We start from the raw sequence: 21,588 nt of genomic DNA on the forward strand, positions 1-21,588 counted from the left end.
TAATTATAATTGTACAACGGAACCAGACATAAATAAATAAACTTATTTGGAAATGTTTCTTTAAAAAACCTAACATCAAAATATTACAGGACACTTATATAGTTATGTAGTCACAAGGAAAGAACGAGGCTTATTATACTTAAAAAACAATAACTGTCCCACAGCAATAGAATTCTTATCAACATATGTATGTAGGTTTGATGAATTAGGGTATTACAAAAAGAGTCTATCACAGTAGTTCCTCAAAAATCACATGTGTACAGAAATTTAAATTTTCTGGGGATTTGCTGGGATACTTTGAAAATTTGACTAATTTGCTAGTATTCAAAATAACGTGGAAAATTCATCAAAGTCGGTTAGCATACTTGATGGATAGGATTTTAAGACTATGTTCAATATTTCCAATACATCAAACTCTATTAAATAACACATGATGGTGTCTATGTATCTAAATATCCACATACATACAAAAAATGAAGCTACATCGAATGTTCGTTTCTATATGCACGACGAGCTTAAGAACTTAGTAATCTTAGTTACATACAAACACACATGCATATAACAACAAAATAACAACAATAATCATTGACCTTGAGTCAGTCCTCCATATTTATTATAAATAACAGTCCCTTTGTTGTTTTTTTTTTATTTGCCAAATTGTTATTTGCTCTTAACAATAACTACATTACTCAGTAAACTGCGCTGCCTTTTGACATCGAACATTTCTCAACTAAATAACGCCTTAGACAAGGACAAGGACAACGGCAAAGCTGGGCAATTTCGCACTAAACTTATCAGCTTCGCGTTGACCTGAAAGGTGTAGAGAAGAAGCCGAGAAAGACCGAGAGGCAAATAGTGCGTGCATGCTGGTCCCTTATCTAACTATATTACGTATACAAAATGAAAACATGCCACTAAAGCAATAGCTAATATATGCTCTTTCTCTAAGTGAAAGAGTATATTGGTTTTGTGCAATGTAATTCTTGCTGCCCATCCTTCTGCCCATTTCGGCGCTATTAAAGCTACAGGCTTGAAAATTTATATATATACTCTTTGTATTCTCTTCTTATTAACTTTTAAGATTCTTCAGATACTCCTAGTAAGTGTGTGCCTCAGAAACGCTATAGTGCCAGTGATTTTAATTTTGGATATATCCAAATCGGATAAAAATATATCTAGGCCAGTTTCTAAGCTAGAATCCCAAAATTTGGCATGCGAGTTTCTGTTAATATAATTTTTAACATTATTAAAGTTAATGACTTAAAATTTGGAAATTTGAATCAATATATTTTTATTATTTCATTGTTTTGGATCCTTTACCCCAAAATTTGAGTGTTAGTTTCTTTAGAAATATTAGCAAATGGGACAAATGGGATAAAATCATATCTTCAAAATTGTTACAGCTGGCAGCATTTAGACCGAGAATAAGTATTATGCAATTAGTAGCGCCCAACTAAAACATTCTTACAAGCCTATTAATTTACATTGTAGATTAGTAAAAGTATATTTGAATATTAATTTTAATCAGGAGCCTTATATATCGATAAGAAAATTATCGATTGATTCACAATGTGTTTTCAGGGCTGCAAGCATATAGTTTGAGTGTGAAAAAAAACTTCCAAAATATCCAAAGTATTTGGATGTGTGAACATTTTTCAGTATTTTAAATTGAAGTAAGTCTTTTGGGATTTTGCTATATCAAACTATGTTAACACTGATTTGCAAGTAAACCAAAGTTTAAAAATATTAACTCTTACAATGTGGATAATGGATAACTTACAAACCTCCCTAACACCACTACAAAGATTACCAGCGTATATTAAATATGGCTTCATCGACACCCAATTTGGAAGGATATTGCTTGGAACGACGTCGATTCAAAAAAGCGGCACAAATTGCGATGCAATTTGCGCTTTATATTTCGTGCAGAATCACGACAACAAAAGTTTGGAGGATCTTCAACGACGTTGGCCCAAAGTAAAGCTCATAGCGGATGCAACGGCTATTAAAGAGAGAAGTAAAATTCTATTTAATGAAAAGGAAATCGCAAATGCCGTCGACATCGCAGTTCTGGGCACAGATCTGCAGTTGGCTGTGTGGAGTGAATTACTAAAAATTAAAACTGGCACCACATGCACATATACAAAGCTCGCGGAACTGGTAAATCGGCCAAAGGCTGTTCGGGCGGTAGCCAGCGCTGTGGCCAAGAATGAGGTATCCATTTTAATACCCTGTCATCGTGTTATATCAAAGAGCGGGGCCGTAAAATATGGATGGGGCGCAGCCCTTAAAACTTCCCTCTTAAACTATGAAGCAAATATATAAATCATTTAGTTTTTAATTTGTGGGATACATATGTATTTATAAAATGGTTGGTTTATTGAAATTCAGATCCGGACTTCAAATGTGTTATTCTTCAGTTGGTTGGTTGACTTATATAAAAAAGAAACACATTACGACGAAATGCACACTCTTTGTGAATGGAACAAACTGAAATGCAAACTATGCTCGAGATTGTGCAACAACTCCTACTTAAATTTTAGCTAGACATATTAACATACTTCTATTCTCGATGCAGCAGCACAAATATTGCCAGAATCGAGAGTATGGCCCACTGTAAATATACAATTAATGAGCAGGTAAAAATATTGCTAAAGTAATTAAATACTAACCTTAACTTTGGGATATTCATTCATAAAAATCGTTATAATACCCACATAGGGCAGGAACCCTCTGGCGCGACCCACAATATCCTTTTTGGTTAGCCACAGCTGGCCAGGCGCATACAGCCCCCGATCATCTACATTGTTATTGTCGCCCTTGGTCAGGAACTTAACTGTGCCGTCTTCCCTGTAAAAATGCAATTTACAATCATTCGCTTCACAATATTATTTTGGCAACCGTAATTGTACGTACTTTTCGTGCAATTTGATTACACGATGCACTATGGGTATGTCCCGTCCCTCTACTTTGAAGACTACAATCTCACCAACACGCACCGGCTCCTCTTTGTAGTTGGTGAGAAATAGAAGGTCGCCCCGATGGAAAGCCGGCTCCATGCTACCGCTCAGTACGACAACAATTGGCGATTCGCTGCCTGTGACTACCATTAGACCTTTCCAAATCATCAATGCAGAGGATACAATCATTGCAAAGCTGAGTACTTGATAGAGTGACTAAAAATATGCCAGATTTCCTTTACTAAACATGGCCAAGAGGCAGGAGTTGGGAGCAGCACTCACCTGGCGTTTGTTCATTCTATTGAAATCGCCCAGCATTTCGTCCACTTGCAATATACTGGCTATGCCCATGGTTGTGATTTTATATTTGTCTCGCTATCGATAATAATAAAAACCCCTAACAGGAAACTTATGCAAATTTGGAACAATATAATTTCAGTTCCACGAAGACAAAAATTAGCAAATTTTGTAGCGCCTCAGACGACGCGTTGGTCCGACACGTCAGTAGGAATTGCGGTGTAACTAAACTACAAAGCTACTGAAATCCTAAGACTGCAAAGAAATTATACTAGAAAACACTAAAAAATACTAAGAAATTGCTGGTATTAACTACCATATATTTCTACTTAATCGTCGATATCTTATTGAAACTGATATCGGTTCGACAAGTAGTCTGTGTGGGTATGTTGTTTATTTTATGAATGTATGTAAATCAGGACCGCATATTAATTAAATAAATATTTAATACAAAATAAACAAGAAAAGACGATAAAAATAATAAAGAAATAAGGTGAAAAGATGAACATCAGAAACTTAAGAAATTAGATAGTATCATAGATATCTGTAAATGACTCGATAGCTTTTTATTAATATCGATTCTTCTAGTAAATAGTATAATAACAGCACTATGTTATGTGAGTTTCGCAGCTAGTACAATGTCGATTTATTTCACGATAATTTGAAATATATATTTATATCGGTGCCGGTGTGCATGCATGCTTCGCATTCTTCGAATTTTATACAAACTAGAACACAATAAAAACTAAAGCAAAAATGGGTGATAAGCTGTTGGACACAACACAAATTATAAATGGATTGGCTGTGATGATATCATTTTTTGTCGGTTATAAATATGCCCTAAAACGTGGTGAAGCTTGCGCAAAAATTGACGACACTCCAGCAGAGACGCCTTCAGAAGGCGCAGCTGTCGCAGTAGCTGACAAGGTGCGATTGCAAATCATGAATGGCAACTAGAAATATGCAATAAGCGCTTCTCTCCTTCCAGACCTATGGCGGCTTCAATGACAACTACAAAATGGTTCTCGTTGTTCGAAACGATCTGAAGATGGGGAAGGGGAAGATTGCCTCGCAGTGCTCCCACGGAGCTGTGGGCGCTTACCAAAGAGCTGTGACTCGTACGCCACGCTTGCTGCGTGCCTGGGAGAATTGTGGATGTGCGAAGATCGCAGTGCGCGTCGAAAGCGAAGCCGAACTGATGACCATCAAGCGAGCCGCCGAGCAACGACAGCTGAACACTTGCCTCATCCGCGACGCTGGACGCACACAGATTGAACCAAACTCGAAGACTGTTCTCGCCGTCGGACCCGCATCAGCAGTCGAAATCGATCGTGTGACTGGCCATTTAAAATTGTTGTAATTCAAAGCAAGTGCAACCAGCGACATAGGAAACACCCAATTCTCAGCAAGCAATATGTGTGACAGCAGGTGGTAAGCAACCACGACAATGATAATGACTGTGACAAGCACGTTAAACTAGGGTCTAGTGCTTAATTGCGTTTATTTGTACACTGAGCTATAACAAATTAAATCCTTTATGATGCTGCTGTCTTTATTTACTGGACGTTCCATAGTCTTTTATTTTATTTTTCTTTCTGTTGTTTTTGCAGTCACTTTTTGGTCTCCCCACAGTCCTCGATGGCAACCCTTGGCACCTCTTGCCACCTATCGGGTATAACCTTAAATAATTCATCCTTCACATCGCCCTGGATGACAATATCTTTGTCGCCGCTCACTGATGAGCCGCACGCAAATTTGGTACCAAAAAATTTTGCTGCCGCTCGCAAATCGATCTTGAATGCAGCCATCCCACTCACTAGGGTTACTCGCTTGTTCTTGCCGCGCGTGGTGCAGGAGAGTCGAATGCGTTTTGGTACATCATCGTCGTCGCTGTCCTTTTTCACACGTAGCATACCCTTTCCACCCCGTTTCTGGCGCTTTTTTTCGGAATCCATACCACAAGCAGCTGCATTTTCATCACTTAACATGCGTTTCTGATAGTCTTCGGGATAGTTTATGGCCAGCCAATCTTTGCACTTGTCATACTCCGTATAGAATTCACAGTACTCGATGGGCATGGAGCAATGTCCGCAGTACTTTACCTCAAGAGGATATGTGACGTCCAGTACGCCTTGGTTTTCATTTATTTGGTCTTTTGTCAGGTCCGACTCTTTAATGTCATCCATATTTTAATTTATACCCCAACGAATGTTTTATGTTTAAATGATATTATAAGCAAAACATGCTTAGTATAATATTCACGTTTTTCAGGTAGCGGAAAAATATTTCAAAATCATAGAACATAAAACAAAACACATTATGGCCTAGTGGCCCAATTTCAATGGCTTCATATGTTTTAGTCAGGCTTAAGTAAATTTTAAACGGCATACTTTATAGGAGACCCGTATCTATATCAATATAAATACATATATTCTTAATTTTTCATTTAATTTTTAAGTACATTCCTTTAATGGACCGGAGGCGAAAAGCTATACTTTTTCAATTACACTAATTTGGGGTTTTTCTGTTCATAGATACAAATACACGCGAGTACATAGTATACTGCGTCCTTAGGGAAGAGCACTTAGTTATTAGCGTTATCAATATAATATATCATTAAGTTTTTTTTACTAATATTTTATTATATTGAAAAATTGTAAAAGTTGGATTTTTGCTCAGAGAACAAATTATTGTGTGAAAAACAAAAAAATAGCTCCATAATAAAAGAATATTGTTTACAATAAAAAAAATAAAAGAAAACCTAAAAAGTCAGCCAATCGTAATCATTTTCGCCTTGTGTCGGCTGCGGCTCCGGCTGCTGTTGCATATTTGTTGACTGGAGTTGCTCAAGATCCTGTCCGGGTTGATAGTTAGACTCTTGCTGGTAGTCAACTGGCTGGACGGGCTCATTGGATTCATCCAGCAGATATATTTGCTGCGCGGATTGCTGATGGGACTGTTGCGCAGCCAGTTCGGCATCATCGAACACTTCCTTCTTGATGCGCACACCATTATTATCCTCGTCATCACTGTCAGATATATCGAGATCGTCATCTATGCCCATGGCATTGTTATTGCTCGATGTCGACGGCAAATCCTCCTCCTGCTGGGTAACTGCTGCAGCACTAGTGCTTGCTTCCGGCGGATTATACTGACCGTTGTCATCCTGAGCTTGAGCCATAAAATCAGAGAAAGCGCTCGTAGCATTATAGTTTTCGCCAAAGTTTTGACGTGGCTTGTGCATGGCCAGGAAGTCTGAGGGATCATAATTAGGATCCACATCCATAGATTCATCTGCAAAAAGTGAAAAGAAAAACAAATTAGCAAATGCATTTGAATGGAATAACTAGGACCGGGGCATTGATCTAAGACTATATTATAACAAATATAAAGGTCGAATATAGGGCAGAAGTATTTTGGTGGGTAATATATGAACCTTGCTGCTGTTGAGCGTAGTAGCCAACTCCACTCAACTGCACCATAGCTTCAGCCGCTTGCTGGCTGTCATCCTCGCCGCATTGTTCCTCTATCAAAAAACCGAAAGTACGAAATACGAGAATGTAGGAGAAAAACAGAATACAAGCACACAAAAGAAAACACATTTAGATTGAAAGAGTCAAAATTACGTCAAATCATATAAAAACAAAGATGGGTATAATATATTCCCTGTATTCAAAGAGTTTAAAACACATACGAAAGCAAATCATAGTTCTCTTATTTATCTAAGTATGAGTACCCACCTGCCATTTGCTGTGCCTCGATATCGATTTCTGTTTTGATGTTCTTTGGATCGATATAATCCATTCCATCGTTGGGCGCATGTATACGCTCTCCCTGATCCAAAATATGTGCAGCATTATTTTCATCTTCAGAAACTTCCTGGAAGTCCTCCTCATCGTCCTCATCATCATCTGTCGAGCATTGCAGATCTAATTGTCGTTGATGATAAACATAAAAATCATTCTTTAATATTAAATGCTTTAAAATTAGTTTCAACCAAATAACTGAAAAAAGTTAATGCAGAAATAAATTGGTTTAAATTATTTAATTATAAATAATATTTGATTAGGTAATCTTGGGGTTCACAGCATAGCAATAGACTTGTAGCAGGTTTGACAAAATTAAATTACAAAAAATTAGGTTTTTTGAATTGTTTAAGAAAAAACTTAAATTTCAAATCCAAACCAAAATTTGTAAAATATTGAAATTAAAAGTGATTTATTGGTTTCGAAGACTTCTGTTGAAAGGAAGAATTATTTTAACCTGTGCTCTGCATTTTAAATACAACATTTTGCGATAAAACTAAACTAAAAAAATCAAATACCATTAATAATAAGCATAAATAAATAAATTGGAAAACTTGTGATATTTCAATTTAAAGTAAATTTAATAAATTTGTTTAATATAATAAAAGCCAAATCCAAAACAATGCAAAATTTAATATGAAAGCTTTAGTGCGATAAGTGTGTGTATAGGTGTATGTTATGTGTATGTGTGTGTGTGTTTTTAAAAATTTTTTGTTAAAGAAATTATCGAAAGTACGTCTGTGTGTGTGTGAGAGGGTATATGTGTGCGCGCGGTATATATAGCTGTGGTCCACATAGTTATTACGTAAGTATATAACTGCGTATAAGTCTTACCTTCGTCCAGAAAGTAAGCTTGCGTCTGACTCATATTAGAGCCAAGGCTGTCCTTACGGGGACGGCCCCGACCACGTTTAACCGGATTTGCATTTTTGACTAGAAAATAAAAGTTTGTTTGCAATTCCACTTTTTGCACGTTGTATTGTTTACAGGGTATATAGCGAATAGCGAATAAAAAGTGAACATTGAAGTCTACATTAAATTTTTTTTTTTGCTGTGTGACAATCAAAAATAATCACTAACACAATAATTGCATCGTCCTTGAAACATACATTGATTTGAAAGCAATTTGCTATTTTTATATGCTTAACTCTATTAAAGGGAGACAGTCGAGTTTTACTATCTTCGCGTCAAGAACCCTTGAAGGGTATTAGGGCAGCTTGCTTTTTATCTTTGATGATGAAATTGCATGCATTAGAGTCTGAAACTAGAGTCTAAACTCACATATCAATTTCTCTACTTTCACTTACACACTACTTTAATATGATTGTCTTAAGAAGGGAATTCTGATTGTGATAATTTTGATTCTGATTAAGAGTAATTTTGAATTTCAAACTGACAAATTCCCGGTTTGACTTAAGTCCCTTTTTTATTTTTAGTGGGCAACCCATGGATTCTTGATTTCCATTTATACATTTTATTTTTAATATGCATTTTGTACAGTATACGCTGGCCGTTATGCAACCAGCTATTAAAACCAGATATTTTAAATTTGAGTAGATAATCGTGGGTAGCTTTATCTGAAAATCTGATGTGGGATAGTGTTGGATATTTGGAAAAGCATGACAAAAATAGAAATACCTGTCTATTTTACAGCATTAACAGGGATAAAGCTATATTTTAAATTATGTAAATCACAACACATCGATTTTTAATTAAGTTAGCTATTTGTAAACTGAACAAACACTATGCATTATACTTTATGATTATATGAAATGAATTCGTAGCTCAAATAACTAATTGAGCTATATACAATACCCAAATTCAAATCATATAATGACAGCGTAATTGCTAAATATTTTTTCATAAATTTACATTATATATTCAAGTATATTACTTCAAACAAAGTGTTTTTCTTTATACAATTTTCAATCTGAATTTTCAACTTAAGCATAATAATAATTTAACTACTCTACTTCAATCAAATATCAAATATGTTATACAGAATACTGAGTAATTAAATTATGTTACTTTCAGACTATCTACACAGTCAAGTACTGAAGCTCGTTGAAATTGGCGTAGTCTCTTTGCTAGGTAACTCACTAGACATGAAGCTAACACTATATATACATATTATAATCAAAAAGCTATCTGCTGGAAAAGTCAAGTATTTTTGTATTAGTAAAAGCGAATGGTTCAAACGCTATGCAGACCATAACCAGAGGATCATGTGGGATCCAATATATATATATATATATATATATATATATATATGTTTATGTTTATGTAGCATGGAATAGTAAAGCGGGAACATAACCAGTATTAAACAAGACCAAGGGGTAGATATGTTCATATGTATGTATGTATATGGATGTACTTATGTATATATGAATTGATGTAAGTGTACATATGCAACACCAATTCCCAGCCTGGACCGTAGATAATATGATAAAAAGTAAAGCATAAGCTGGACATACCCTCCTCCACGGGATCACGTTGCTTACGTGGACGACCACGACCGCGTTTCACCTCGCTACCTGCAGGCATCGTCGGCTTACGCGCCGGAGTCGTACCATGCGATAGATTACTGTCGGCACCCATGGTCCGATGTATTGAATTGGGTGTCACAAGTCCCAGTCCGCTATGACCCTCCACATCGATGTAATCATCGCCGGGCGAACTGGCCCTGCTGCGGCTCAGTTCATAGTCCTCGTTGCCCCAGGCCTCTTCAAATTCGGGAGCGTTTGCTCTGGCCCGTTCCTGGGTCTTCATAATGTTCTCTTCAAGCTGGGCGCAATGATCAGCAAACTTTTAAAATAGAAAGATGTATTTATTATCAGGAGTCGGTGCTTAACTTACTTTAAAGCACTTACCTCTACTAGCTGCGAGTGAGCATACTCCACCATCTTCTTGGCATACTTGGTATACTGCGCTTCGCTGCCATTGTATTGCTCGCAATTGGCAGCAATTAACTCGATGTCCCCTAGATATTCAGCGCGACTGTGATAAACGTGGTCTGTAATATACATCAAACATTTTTTTATTTATTTATTCAAGTATAGAAAAGAAAAATATGTAGATTAGTCTGGAATGCCCAGTACGGAATACCCTAAGCTCATAGCTCTTCATAGCTCGTATCTATGAATGCATCTACAAACCATTCGCAGTTACAGAATTTATTAATAGAATTCGAAAAAGAATGCATACTCATGTTCTACATATTCAATTGTGTGAATTTCAATTTAAAGAGTTTAAAATGTGCATAAAATTAAATGGAATCTATGCCCAGAGAAGTAAGAGATATGATTTAATAAATTATGTTCGATAATATCTTATTGAAAAGTGATATATGTGTAAGATTTCAAGTCTCTAGCTGATCCTGAGCTGTTAATATTGATCAAGGATGTCTGTATTTCAATAGGTCTGCCTCGTCACCTTTGGCCTGCTGCACATATTTGAAAATAATTTATGAATATTTTATATATCAATGATATATAGCAAAAGGTCTACGACTGCTATTCAAATGCCTTCATTAAAAATTTAAAAAAAAATAGCTTTCATTGGTTCCTCGAAAGCTTTGTTCATACAGACAGACGTCGGAAAAAAGGAACAGAGCTAGGTAAGCTAAACTATTGTTCGTGAACATGCCTGACTTTTTCTTTTTTATACCCATTGAAAAGGGTGATTCGGGGTATAATGATTTTGTGAAGCGTGGCAAACCCCATGAAGTATATATATTTTTGATCAGCCATGTCCGTCTATGCAGTCTATGCAGCGATCTCGCTAGAGACTTGAAATTTGAAATGTACAGTTTTATAGCTCATCCCATTTCCTTATTATCGATTAAAATCGAAAATTTAGCTTCGTGTTTCAAGCGTAGCTTGAATATGGCAAATGCTGGAGATTCAGATACTGTGTAGGTTCGTGTCGTTAAAACAGTGATTTAGTATGTTTCAAATTTCGAATATCTCCCCATGTTACCGAAATTTGAAAAAAATCTATTTCAAATCCAAGGGACTTGTGCTTTGGCAAATACAAGAATTCGGATGCTATAAATATGACCTGAAAATTTCTCAAAGTCGACCCGTCTCGACTCGACTGAAGCACTCTTACTTATTAATCTTTACCTTCAATGTAAGAAAAGTGTTCAAAAATGAAAAGTCTACACAAAAACCAGAGGGGTTAAATCACTTTTTCACAATATAGTAGTATAATACTTCTTTCATACTTGGGTAATTTAAACAGAATTTGTATATATATTTATATAATTTATTCCACCACTTACTTTCAATATTCTTGCCAATCGTTTCCAAATCCATGGGCTTCTTGATAACCGTATAGTAATCCTTGATTGCCTTCTTGTTGACTGGCTTGTGAAAAGGCCAGCTCTCGGATTGAGTTTTGATCTGTGTGTGTAACTTATCGAAAATGAAAGACAGTGCCACCTGATCGTCATCATCCAGGAGAGGATTTATTGCCTTCTCAAGCCTCATCAGCTTATCCTCGCGCTCGGAAAGCAGCTCAAAGCAGCTGTTAAACATGCGCTGTGCAGCTACCGTATAAGCGCTCTGTGATCCATTGTAAATCAGCGAGTTGTCCACGATTTGCTTGAGATCCTCGAGGAAAACTTCGCGGCTGGTGTAACGACGCTGGCGAATGTACTCGCGCATGGTCTGCAGATCCATGGGCTTCGTGACCACACGATAATAATCTGGTACGCGTTTGGCATTTACCGGAAAGAGAAATGGGGATACGTCTGGCATGGAGCGCAGCTCATTCAGTATATGCTCCAGTATAGACGAGAGAACCACAACGGGATCGGTACGTCGACGGTTGGCTGTTTTATTGTGTCGTTGCAAGTAGTCGCAATGCACCTCGTTGGCCATTCGTCGCTTCTTCTTTCCCATAGCATCTCTCGGTACCTTAAGTGTCAATCCGCCACGTCGTTTGCCATCGTCCTGTACCTGGCCATGACGTTTGAGCACTTTGCTACTGAGTGTAACCTTGGTTCCGTCTACATTAACCAAGTCATCGTCATCCATATTCATTTCCTTCTCACTGTGCTCGTCCATGTCATCAGCCAGCGACGGATTCGACTGCGATAAACTGCTCTGCATGCCCGTATATAGAGGGCAAGCCTTGTTGGTGCGCATATGACCTACTTGACCGCAGGCGCCACACTTAAGTTTGAGATCCGGTTTCAGCTTAAATTTCTTACGCGACGGACTGACCTCTTTGTGGCTGTTATCGCGCTCCTTGTGCGCATGCCCTCCCGAGCTCTTAGGATCGCCCAGAGAAGTGGGCATGCCGCCTGGCTGAAGCTTCTGATTTTGTGCCAGCTGTGCTAAGCGCTCACGCTCCTGGTTGCGCTTGATACGACGCAATTGCTCCTGGATGCGACGCTTCTCGCGCTTCATCTCCTCCTTCTGCTGCTCGTCCAGCGTGGCGAATTGTTTAATAAACTGTTCGTCCTTAGTGGTGCGTATTTTAATATAAGCATCAATCACCGCTTGGCGGCGAACCGTCTCCACTCGCGTGTACTCCTTGCCATCGTTTCCTTTGAAGGTGCGAGTTATACGTAAAATGCGTCCTTGATTGTTGTTGGCCATTGGTTGCTGTGTAGCCTCCTCTTTAGCTTTGGCCGCTTTGCTGGCTCCATCGCCCTGCTCTTCTTCTAACTGGCGCAGCAGCTCTTGACGCTCCTGCTCCTCACGCTCAAGCGATAGCTGTGTAGATGTTTTCTTATTGGCCAACATATTCTCGAGATTCTTGCCTAGCTCCTCCAGGTCAGATTCTTCGGAAGCCGAGGATTCATCCTCATCAGTGGACAATACCTCAGAGCTAGCAAGCACACGATTCTGTAGATCAAAGATACGCTGGCACTCCTCTTTATAGCGTTCCTGATGTTCGGCAATGGAAAAGCGATTTCCACGCGAGAATTTATCCATACCCTCTTCACCAGCCTTGGCCTTCTCTGTGGACAGTGTGCGTACCACGTCAATGACCTCCCAGCGAGTCAGTTTCTTGATCTCCTCCTCAGGCACTTTAAACTTGCGCAACAGCTCCTTGGCCCGCTGCAGCGGCAGACGACGCAAATCGGCATCCGTTCCGGTAACCGACCGTTTAGGCTGCGATTCCTGCTCCTCTTTTGTTTGCTAGATAGACATATAAACATATAATTACATATAATATATATATACTTATTTATTTAGCAAATAATTACCGTGGGCTTATTTGGCACGCGCACATAGGAGAAGCCTTCGCCACAGCCAGTGGGATCGGCTGGTCCACTCAGCTGCAGCAGGCACTTGCCACGCATCGCTTGTATATAGGCACGCGTGGTATTCCAGGGCGCCACCTTAACCTCATCGTCCAAGAGTTGCGCCTCCTCGTCATCATCCTCTTGAGGAGCAAAGAGCGATTTCTCACCATAGCCCGCATCCTGTTATAATAAAAACAAAAACAATTAACCATTAAGAGTACTCTAGGGTATACTCTGACATCTGCACAACTTTTCGCATATATTTTAGGGAAAAGCAGTAATTGAAAATATTCTCTGTTCTCTTTGCGAGTATCTCTATAATAATTTTGATAGATCGTGTTTATGAAGATCGTGAAGTTTTATGCAACTATATACAAGAATAAATATTAAGTCTCTAGCCGAGACAAACAGATTATCAGAGCTAGATCGACTCAGCAAACATTTGTGAATTATAATATTTATACTTTGTGGAGGCCGAGACGCATTTCGAACTATCACAAAACATTAATTGCCATTTTCAATAGATTCAATGGGATCAAGGTTCAGAGGTATTTAATGACAACACACCTTTAGACGCTGTTCTGCTGCTATCATGCTAAAGTACGCACAGCATTGCTCGGGCGACACCATGGCACGTATTTCCTCTTCGGAGGGCAGTCGAAACTCTGGCTTAATGACCCACCAATTGGAGTCCATGCCTGTGCGTTTAAAGTCAGCACATTGCTTCAAACGTTTACGTATGCTGCTCTCTGAGTGGGCCGGAAAAGCGCGCTTCACATCATCCATGCGTATGCGACGTGGATTATCGCGACTTTTCCAGAACAGACGGTAAATGAAGACCTGAAATATATGAACATTTAAAAAGATTTCAAACCGAGTATTTTATCTGCCATACCTGTAAGAAATCACGTGTAAAGTTGTTGGCTCTCTTTGAATTGGGTCCAGGCACTTCGTACAGAGGACACTCCTGCCCTACAGTAAAAATAGCATTCACTACACGTATCCAATAGCTGTTACGCGTGCGAATGATCAAGAAATCCGTAGCGGACATTTTGTGTGGATAAATAGGTGCGCGATACATATTGTTCTCCAGTGCTTGTATGCACTGACCCGGGTGCAGAATACCCAGAAATGGACTCGTATGAGCAAAGGCCACTTCACCGTAGAGATAGTCCTGAGGACCGCTATCCTTTTCGGCTTTCCGCTTGTAATAGTTCTTAATCTTGGAGCACATTCCCACTTGATTCATAAGCGGCGGATGCTCTTCGCAAAACTCAGCTAAAACTATTTCACCATCTTTGCCGCTCAGATCCTCGGGATTGCGCATAAAGAAAACATCGCCGCCACCAGAAGCAATGCGCTCCACCTCGCGTTGTTTGGCTTTCTTTACAATATGTTTCAGCAATGGATAAACAGCATGCGGAATGGTCTGCGAGAGTGGACCGTGTGAAAACTTCTTTAGCGGCGGACGATGGAAGGAACGCAGCTTCATCGGTCCCATATGCGTAGGCACAAACGGAGCACGCAGCTCTACAACCGGAGTCGAGTGCTGTATGAGATTGCCTCCACCCACTTTAAGACGCAGTGTGGGCTCCGTTTTGGGCGTGTAATAGCTGTAAAACCAATCTAGTTCATAAACAATTTTAAATTAAGATTTTAATTTTACTTACGAGTCATTAGATATATTAAACGGATCACGATCTGGGCTCTTGGGTGGCGGTGGTGGTGTATCTTCGGCTAGCACATTGATCACACCAGCCTTGCCAAGCAATATTTTTGATTTTTTAACGTGTGGATGCGGAATCTTAATCTTAGGCGGCGGCCCAGTGTTCTTGTTAATCTTAGATGGATCTATGTCATCAGGTATGCCAAGTATAATGTTTTCATCATTGGGATCCAAAGTTAAGACTTTCGGTTTGGGCACTTTGATCATCTGCTGGGCATCCCAAATGACCTCGTCCTCCCACTTGTGATAGATAAGCTCCTCGTTCTCCACGGGAAACAAGCTGTACCAAGTATCATCAGCAGCCTCCACTTGCTTGTTTTGAGCAGCACTAAAAATTAAATAATTTAAATTATTAGAAGGATTAAGTGTTGCTAATACAACTTACCTCTGCAACGACTTTTTATTCGAACCAGAGTTTTGCTTGCCACTGTTGCCACCATTATTCCCGCCGCTGTTTCCGACTGGCAAGGCGGACTTACCCGGTTGACTGAAAGCGCCTGCTGTACGAGAGCCACTCGAGGGCAGCCAGCCTGCTGCATTGGTCTTGGAGTTGAGTTTTTGCAGTACCTTGGCCTTAATATCGTTGCCATCCCAGACCACATCATCCTCCCAATGCAACTGGGAGACCATAAGAAAAGCATCGTCCGCAATACTAAGCTGTTGATCGACATTTTTATCGACCCCATTTTCTGAGCGCTCATTGGAGTACTTGGATTGTGACGATGATTTATCCTGTTTGATCTTGAAGCCATAGTTGAATCCCTCACCAGAATCGGGCACCTCCAGCATATCATACCAGATTTGTGCGGGTCCATAGCGCCAATCAGCGACTTTTGGCTTCTGATCGCTATTTTCACCATTGTCCGGTCCCTCCTGTCGTACATCCTCGCTATTCAGATCACTCAACAACTTGTCCTCATCATCGGACATGCATTGTGCAGGCGTTGGCTCTGGACCGAAATTAAGACTAAAACCACGTCGACGGGGCTCCTCCGTATCGCTTGGCGAATCCGAACCACCTGTGTTGCTTGTTTTTTGATCACGCGATTGTTTGCGCTTGCGTCGACGCTTGCGTACGTGCCGCCAGATCTGTGGCAAGCTGGTGGGCTTACCCGGCCCAAACAGGCGAGAAAAACGCAGCACTTTTTGTGGTCGAAAGTCGGGAAAGAGCTCACAAACATCGACGTTTTGGTATTTAGAGGGTAATATATCCGCCAGGGGCGTATCCAGACGACGATCTGCGTCGGCTTTATAAGGAAATATATATCGTATTCAAATACAAACTTCTAAGCTCATTTAAAAGCACAGCTACCTTTTGTATCGCATGCCTTTGCATCATTGGCGCCAGACCCATCTGCCATTCCCGTTTTTGTTGGGGATTCTTCGTTACCAGAGGACGTTGCGCCGACATTTCGCACTGGCGCATTAGGCGGCGGCATTAATTCCTTGTCGTCCTTAGCTATAAGCAGAGCACATTAAGGCTAAAGCTCTATCTAAGTACATAGATACCTACTGGACTTGGCCTCTACTTTCGTAGCTGGTATCGCATCCTCCAGGTCGTCAAAAATTGATGCTACTTCGTCTGCTTGCTGTGGTGGAGGCGATGGTGTGCGTGGACAGTCCTCGGATAATTCAGTTATATCCGAATAATCGATTGCATCATCTTGGGCTTTAATGGCACCATCCTCGTTGGCCTCATTGCTTAGGCCAGCCTTCAAGGCATCAAAGGCGCTCAAAGCTTCAGCAGACTCTGCAGTCGACTTCTCCTCCACATCCTCATCGGAATTGACACCAGCATGCTGGTCAATCACTTCGTTCAAGAGTGAATTCAGACCCAATCTAAAATATATCACCACAATCATAGTTCATAGTATATATATATATATATATATATATATATATATATATATATATATTATAAAACCATATCTATATATATATATACATATATATAATAAAACTTACTTGGACAAAGAACTTAGATTTTCGCGCAGCTCCGCATCAAATGCATGCCCTTTATCACCATCGTCGTCCACAAGTTTGCCCTCTGAATCAATGTTTCCAAATAATATACCAGTTAGATCAATTCCCATATCATTTGCAGCATTGCCGCCAATGGAGCCTTCATCACTGTCGTTGTCAGACGCAGTGTCCATGCCTTGCGATTTCTTTATTGAACGCCTCTTGAATATTTCGTATTATTTGGCGTGCTGAAACACGTTTTTTATGTGCTTTTTATACTTATATTTTAGCGAACCCTAATTTTTCAAAGTTCGCTCTTATTTCAGTTTTATTCTTGAAAAGAAAATTTTGCGGCTTGCTCCTATTTTGTGCTCATTAATACAATGTGACAGCACTTGAGGCACGTCAAAATCCCCATTATGTCAAATAGAGGTGGCTTACAATATGTTATCGACATGCTGCATTACGAATGTTAATAACAGATGCGTATGGTAATGCTTTAGTGAAGAATCGAACCAAATTGTACGAAAAATAAACAATTTATTTAATGTATAAATGTTAAATTGAACATAAATAATAATGATTCTTTATAATCATATATATTTATCATAATAAGAAATCAGGCCGCTGTCGTAGTTTTTTTAGACTGTTATACCAACAGCTTCTCGTTGAGCTTGGACACTAGTAAATTAGCCTAGACTTGAACCCATTTGTCCCAAGTATGTGTAGTTGTGTATTTTTCATAATATACATATATATATCCAAATATAATTTAGCTTGATACATAATACAAGAAAAAGCAAAATAAAAAAGTTTGTTGCAATGCTTAACAAATATGTATATAAAAATAATATATATAAAATAAATCGCTGTTAATAACGCGTCAGCTGAATTTATGTTAATGTATTTCCCCAAAAGGGAAATGTTAGCCACGCATCAGCTGGTACCATTTATTATTGTCCAATTTCGCGAAATACAAGCGTGGAGCTGTTTATGAGCTGTTTTTGAAAATGGAGGTGGAATTTAGCAAGGACAATTTTTTGCTCCCCGAAATAAAATATGAATGTGAGCCAAAGTTATTGAAATAATATTATATACTAAAATTGTATTTTAAACAGATTTGGATCACACAGCTGATGTGCAGTAAGTATCTCTCGTTGAAGAGTACAAATTAATCATCAACAAATCATTTGATTTTCTTTTAGATTGCATGGTTGGGGCTCTACGTTAAAGGAAGCTTTCGAACAATGTGGCGTCGCCATGTTTGGCTACATGACCGAGCTGTCCTACGTAACAGTGAATAACTGTTATGAGATCGAAGCGAAGGGCGATGACATTGAAGGTTTGCTATTTCATTTTCTGGACGAGCTGTTGTTCCTGTTTTCGGCGGAGCCTTATTTGGTGTGCAAGAAACTGGAAATCACAAAATTCGATTTGGATAACTTTGAGATCGCCTGCCGCTGCTATGGCGAACCCTTTGAGCTGGGCAAACATCCACAGGGCACCGAAGTAAAGGCAATCACATACTCTGCCATGCAAGTGGTGCAGGATACTGCGAAAGAGCTATACGAAGTGTTTGTCATAATTGATATTTGAGTATTAAATGTGTTTAGCTTTATTGCTGTGAACTTAACCGAACACAATTCGCATTTGAGCATACCTTTTGTTCAACTCCTGTTTCCATTAATCGTAAGTTGAAAACCAAAAAAAGCTATCAGTGTAAATATATTTATGTGGAAATATATATATATATATATATATGTGTGTGTGTGTGTATGCCAGACAAAACATTGAAATCTTGAATTGCAAGCCAAAAGTCTCAAAAATAAAACATGGGTTTACGCTGAATGACTTTACAAGCAGCATTCAATTTGCGCCGAAAATGCAGTTCGAGAATCGAGCTACCCTTTTTTGGACTTGCTTTGTGAATAGGCAGCATGCATGATTCTCAGACAACCCTCTCTTAATTATTGAGGCTTGCATGGCCAGATTGCAATTCAATGCACTGTCTAGTAAGCGTACCTTTGTGTCAACATTTCGAAAATTAAATGAATCAAATGTAATTAAAGTATTTCATGAAAACGTCTCGAAAATTAAATGTCATTGAAACAGTTGGCAGCCTTGGTAAAACTGCCAACTGAGGTGCCACCTATGTATGTCAATAAACAGACCTGTTAACAGGCGCGCTTAACAGCTGTTTGAGCACACAGCTGATCAACAGCTGTTAAACGTAAACAACAAAAAAACCTTCGCGCTGCTCACGTGTGTGTGCGTCGGAGTATTTGCGTATACCTGTATTTCTGGTTCATGTGTACCGACATTAATTTGCCATCAATTTTTGGAATCCAAATGAATGGCGGAGCGATATTATGTGTTAACATTTAAATTAACACAATTGTCGCGGCATTGATGAGTGCAAAAAAGCAACGCTGTGTGTATAAGAAACTGTGTGTAAAAGAACAAACAAAGTATCAAAAGCAAAGCAGGCAATAAAACACGTACGACGACGACGACAACGACACCAATACCAATATACAAATTGCTCATTTCTCGCGCGTCGCGTACGCGAGTGTTAAGAAAAAAAAAGAAAGAAATAATTTAATTTATCTTCAAAATCAGGTACACTTGCTCAGCTATAATTGTATTAATGGCAAGTTTAGCTCAGCTTAGAATGCTGGAATAAACATTTTACAAATCAACAAAAGAAGTATTTGCCGTAAACGTCATCAACGCTGCCGCGATAGCCGCACTTCGCTGCTGTTGCTTTTCAATTCGCTTGTCGCCGCTGCCGCTGCCGCCGCCGCCACAGCCTGTTCGCCTCTCTTTCTCACTCACTCTCTAGTTCATTCTTTATGCAGCCACCAATTGTCGTGTTGAAGAGGAAGCATTGAAGCACATTTTGCTTTTATAGTTTTTTGGCAACGCTTTTCTGCGTACCAAACGTAAAGCGAGCTTAATGAAACCAAAAACAATTTATTGCTAATATTATAAGCTACACATTGAGATCAATACCAAGTGTGTGGCTTAAGTAAAAGTGTGTGAAAAACGTGGCAGAAAAATCCATACGCCAGGCCATAGAGGAACGACAAAAATGTGGTAGGTATGTATATACATATGTATATATGTATACATAACAATATAATAGTATTAGAATTTAGAGCCTGCGAAAAATGTGACGTTTGTGTTAATATATATTTAATTATTTATATACTGTGCTAGGCAAATTAATATTTAAGTAACATTCAGTTATGCCGGTCTGCAGGGCGGAGTGAAGAGAAAATCGAGCAGGTCAGAAAACATGGGCTTTCTCTTTAGGCAGGCATATATAAAACTGTAATATTTTATGGCCATATCGAATCGCGATCTGCAATACTACATTTTTGTGATTTTTCTATACGTAGCATTACTGGTGACGGTGCCCGTTTTGCGATCCATCAACATCAACCTGCTGTTGCTCAATGGCACTACTGTCGCTGTCTGTTTTGCTTGTGTGGCAGCGTGTGCGTTCGAAACTAACGGCTTTTCAACTGAGCTTACAAACAACTCGAATGCATTGCTTCAGTGATGACGCCATATTATATTGGCATTTCTAATTAGAAAATTGGCACATGTAACTCTGAATCGCAACTGATTGGACTGATTTGTGTGGGTGTGTATGCGTCAGTATTGCTTGAAACAAATTGAAACACTTAACTTAGAACCCTGCATATGTATTTATCGCGATATTTTGAACTTTTACAAAATCGTTTTCTGCTTTATAAAAAAAACGAATGATTTGCCGAATGTTGTTGAACATGTTGAACAGATTTTAAGTAAATTCGTAATATTATGGAAGTGTTAATCAGATTACTCAGAGAGAGTGTTCTGAGCTTCTTCCCTGTATCTGTATCACTAAAATAATTGATGGTTTATATATATATATATAATATATGTAATATACGTATATGCATATGTACACAAAAGATTGAATTGTTTACTAGCAGCTACAGCTACGTAGTTCACAAATTGTATAATTATAATACAAGATTCCAATACGTGGCCTTCTCTGACATATTCTAGCACATAAATCAAATATTCGATTGGATATTAAATTCCGTATGGATCGAATATAGGTAAAATGTTTTGCTAAGCTAGCCGTCGCATCTGCATAATTGACCCATAAATTGCAGAACCTTTCGGACTTGCACGTGATAAAAAGAGCCTAAGTTTAACTCTGGCAAATTCACAAACAAAAGCAACCAGTCAGAGCGAAAGCTATATTTTTTACCTGTCTCATCCAGCAGCTCTCTTGGCTCCATTGTCGCTAAGCTCTCTTTTTCTATATTATTATATTTGCCGTCCGATTACCAATGGCGATGGCAATGGCGATGGAGATGGCGACGTCATCATAGTTTGATGACCTCCGCCCGAAGCTGCGTCATCTTTTTTTTTTGTGGATTTGCCGTGGTCAAGACTATGACAGCGGAGCTGAGTGAGGGCTGAGCCAACAACAACAGATGTAGATAACTCTGCATATTTTTGGTAAGGTTCTTCTTCTTCTGCTACTGCTGTTCTTACTGGCCTTCGCTTCTTTAACCA

General features: G+C 39.0%; 7 protein-coding genes across 8 annotated transcripts in view; 4 read left to right on the forward strand and 3 right to left on the reverse strand.

The window, feature by feature from the left end:
• The first annotated feature begins 1,638 nt into the window (after window positions 1-1,638).
• Window positions 1,639-2,454, forward strand: LOC111600824 (bifunctional transcriptional activator/DNA repair enzyme Ada). Its single transcript, XM_023317128.2, has one exon. The coding sequence runs from the start codon at window positions 1,759-1,761 to the stop codon at window positions 2,323-2,325; it is 567 nt and encodes a 188-aa protein (XP_023172896.2). The 5' UTR covers window positions 1,639-1,758; the 3' UTR covers window positions 2,326-2,454.
• Window positions 2,455-2,535: 81 nt separating this feature from the next.
• LOC111600825 (signal peptidase complex catalytic subunit SEC11A) lies at window positions 2,536-3,497 on the reverse strand. Its single transcript, XM_023317129.2, has 4 exons — window positions 3,243-3,497; window positions 2,917-3,176; window positions 2,673-2,850; window positions 2,536-2,614 (listed from the first exon to the last, which is right to left on the reverse strand). Exons 1-4 carry the CDS (start codon window positions 3,309-3,311, stop codon window positions 2,564-2,566), a joined length of 558 nt encoding a protein of 185 aa, XP_023172897.1. The 5' UTR covers window positions 3,312-3,497; the 3' UTR covers window positions 2,536-2,563.
• Window positions 3,498-3,878: 381 nt separating this feature from the next.
• LOC111600819 (probable peptidyl-tRNA hydrolase 2) lies at window positions 3,879-4,657 on the forward strand. Its single transcript, XM_023317119.1, has 2 exons — window positions 3,879-4,184; window positions 4,246-4,657. Exons 1-2 carry the CDS (start codon window positions 4,014-4,016, stop codon window positions 4,615-4,617), a joined length of 543 nt encoding a protein of 180 aa, XP_023172887.1. The 5' UTR covers window positions 3,879-4,013; the 3' UTR covers window positions 4,618-4,657.
• Window positions 4,658-4,788: 131 nt separating this feature from the next.
• On the reverse strand, window positions 4,789-5,616 carry LOC111600817 (density-regulated protein homolog). Its single transcript, XM_023317118.2, has one exon. The coding sequence runs from the start codon at window positions 5,441-5,443 to the stop codon at window positions 4,868-4,870; it is 576 nt and encodes a 191-aa protein (XP_023172886.1). The 5' UTR covers window positions 5,444-5,616; the 3' UTR covers window positions 4,789-4,867.
• Window positions 5,617-6,018: 402 nt separating this feature from the next.
• On the reverse strand, window positions 6,019-17,399 carry LOC111600833 (transcription initiation factor TFIID subunit 1). The gene is made up of 14 exons (XM_023317137.2): window positions 17,014-17,399; window positions 16,562-16,887; window positions 16,361-16,507; window positions 15,434-16,295; window positions 14,993-15,376; window positions 14,218-14,935; window positions 13,890-14,162; window positions 13,284-13,502; window positions 11,346-13,215; window positions 9,934-10,076; window positions 9,538-9,868; window positions 7,898-7,996; window positions 6,998-7,186; window positions 6,019-6,551 (listed from the first exon to the last, which is right to left on the reverse strand). The coding sequence occupies exons 1-14, from the start codon at window positions 17,202-17,204 to the stop codon at window positions 6,019-6,021; spliced, it is 6,285 nt and encodes a 2,094-aa protein (XP_023172905.1). The 5' UTR covers window positions 17,205-17,399.
• A 543-nt stretch (window positions 17,400-17,942) lies between these two features.
• LOC111600844 (protein archease-like) lies at window positions 17,943-18,664 on the forward strand. Its single transcript, XM_023317149.2, has 3 exons — window positions 17,943-18,075; window positions 18,129-18,153; window positions 18,216-18,664. Exons 1-3 carry the CDS (start codon window positions 18,021-18,023, stop codon window positions 18,604-18,606), a joined length of 471 nt encoding a protein of 156 aa, XP_023172917.2. The 5' UTR covers window positions 17,943-18,020; the 3' UTR covers window positions 18,607-18,664.
• An 890-nt stretch (window positions 18,665-19,554) lies between these two features.
• LOC111600848 (transcription factor E2f1) overlaps window positions 19,555-21,588 on the forward strand; it is a 36,856-nt gene continuing 34,822 nt past the window's right edge. Inside the window, exon 1 of one of the 2 annotated variants that reach the window (XM_030225721.1) lies at window positions 19,555-20,110. The gene's annotated coding sequence lies outside the window, so the exon portion shown is untranslated. The remainder of the gene's footprint in view (window positions 20,111-21,588) is intronic. The other variant, XM_030225720.1, reaches the window with a different exon arrangement.

The sequence above is a fragment of the Drosophila hydei genome, unplaced genomic scaffold, assembly GCF_003285905.1.
Source record: "Drosophila hydei strain 15085-1641.00,03,60 unplaced genomic scaffold, DhydRS2 tig00008139-arrow-pilon, whole genome shotgun sequence".
Lineage (NCBI taxonomy): Eukaryota > Metazoa > Arthropoda > Insecta > Diptera > Drosophilidae > Drosophila > Drosophila hydei.

What these genes read in the sequence shown, in the direction of transcription:
- LOC111600825 (XM_023317129.2), bottom strand. Translation starts at nt 3,311, where the DNA reads ATGGGCATAGCCAGTATATTGCAAGTGGACGAAATGCTGGGCGATTTC. An exon ending in GTAATCAAATTGCACGAAAA is followed by an intron (nt 2,851 to 2,916) that starts GTACGTACAATT and finishes GCATTTTTACAG; the next exon opens with GGAAGACGGCACAGTTAAGT. An exon ending in ATGAATATCCCAAAGTTAAG is followed by an intron (nt 2,615 to 2,672) that starts GTTAGTATTTAA and finishes GTATATTTACAG; the next exon opens with TGGGCCATACTCTCGATTCT.
- LOC111600833 (XM_023317137.2), bottom strand. Translation starts at nt 17,204, where the DNA reads ATGGACACTGCGTCTGACAACGACAGTGATGAAGGCTCCATTGGCGGC. An exon ending in GAAAGTAGAGGCCAAGTCCA is followed by an intron (nt 16,508 to 16,561) that starts GTAGGTATCTAT and finishes CTCTGCTTATAG; the next exon opens with CTAAGGACGACAAGGAATTA. An exon ending in GATTGGCAAGAATATTGAAA is followed by an intron (nt 10,077 to 11,345) that starts GTAAGTGGTGGA and finishes TGTATATTACAG; the next exon opens with ACCACGTTTATCACAGTCGC.
- LOC111600817 (XM_023317118.2), bottom strand. Translation starts at nt 5,443, where the DNA reads ATGGATGACATTAAAGAGTCGGACCTGACAAAAGACCAAATAAATGAA.
- LOC111600844 (XM_023317149.2), top strand. Translation starts at nt 18,021, where the DNA reads ATGGAGGTGGAATTTAGCAAGGACAATTTTTTGCTCCCCGAAATAAAA. An exon ending in CCCCGAAATAAAATATGAAT is followed by an intron (nt 18,076 to 18,128) that starts GTGAGCCAAAGT and finishes TATTTTAAACAG; the next exon opens with ATTTGGATCACACAGCTGAT. An exon ending in GATCACACAGCTGATGTGCA is followed by an intron (nt 18,154 to 18,215) that starts GTAAGTATCTCT and finishes ATTTTCTTTTAG; the next exon opens with ATTGCATGGTTGGGGCTCTA.
- LOC111600819 (XM_023317119.1), top strand. Translation starts at nt 4,014, where the DNA reads ATGGGTGATAAGCTGTTGGACACAACACAAATTATAAATGGATTGGCT. An exon ending in CTGTCGCAGTAGCTGACAAG is followed by an intron (nt 4,185 to 4,245) that starts GTGCGATTGCAA and finishes CTCTCCTTCCAG; the next exon opens with ACCTATGGCGGCTTCAATGA.
- LOC111600824 (XM_023317128.2), top strand. Translation starts at nt 1,759, where the DNA reads ATGTGGATAATGGATAACTTACAAACCTCCCTAACACCACTACAAAGA.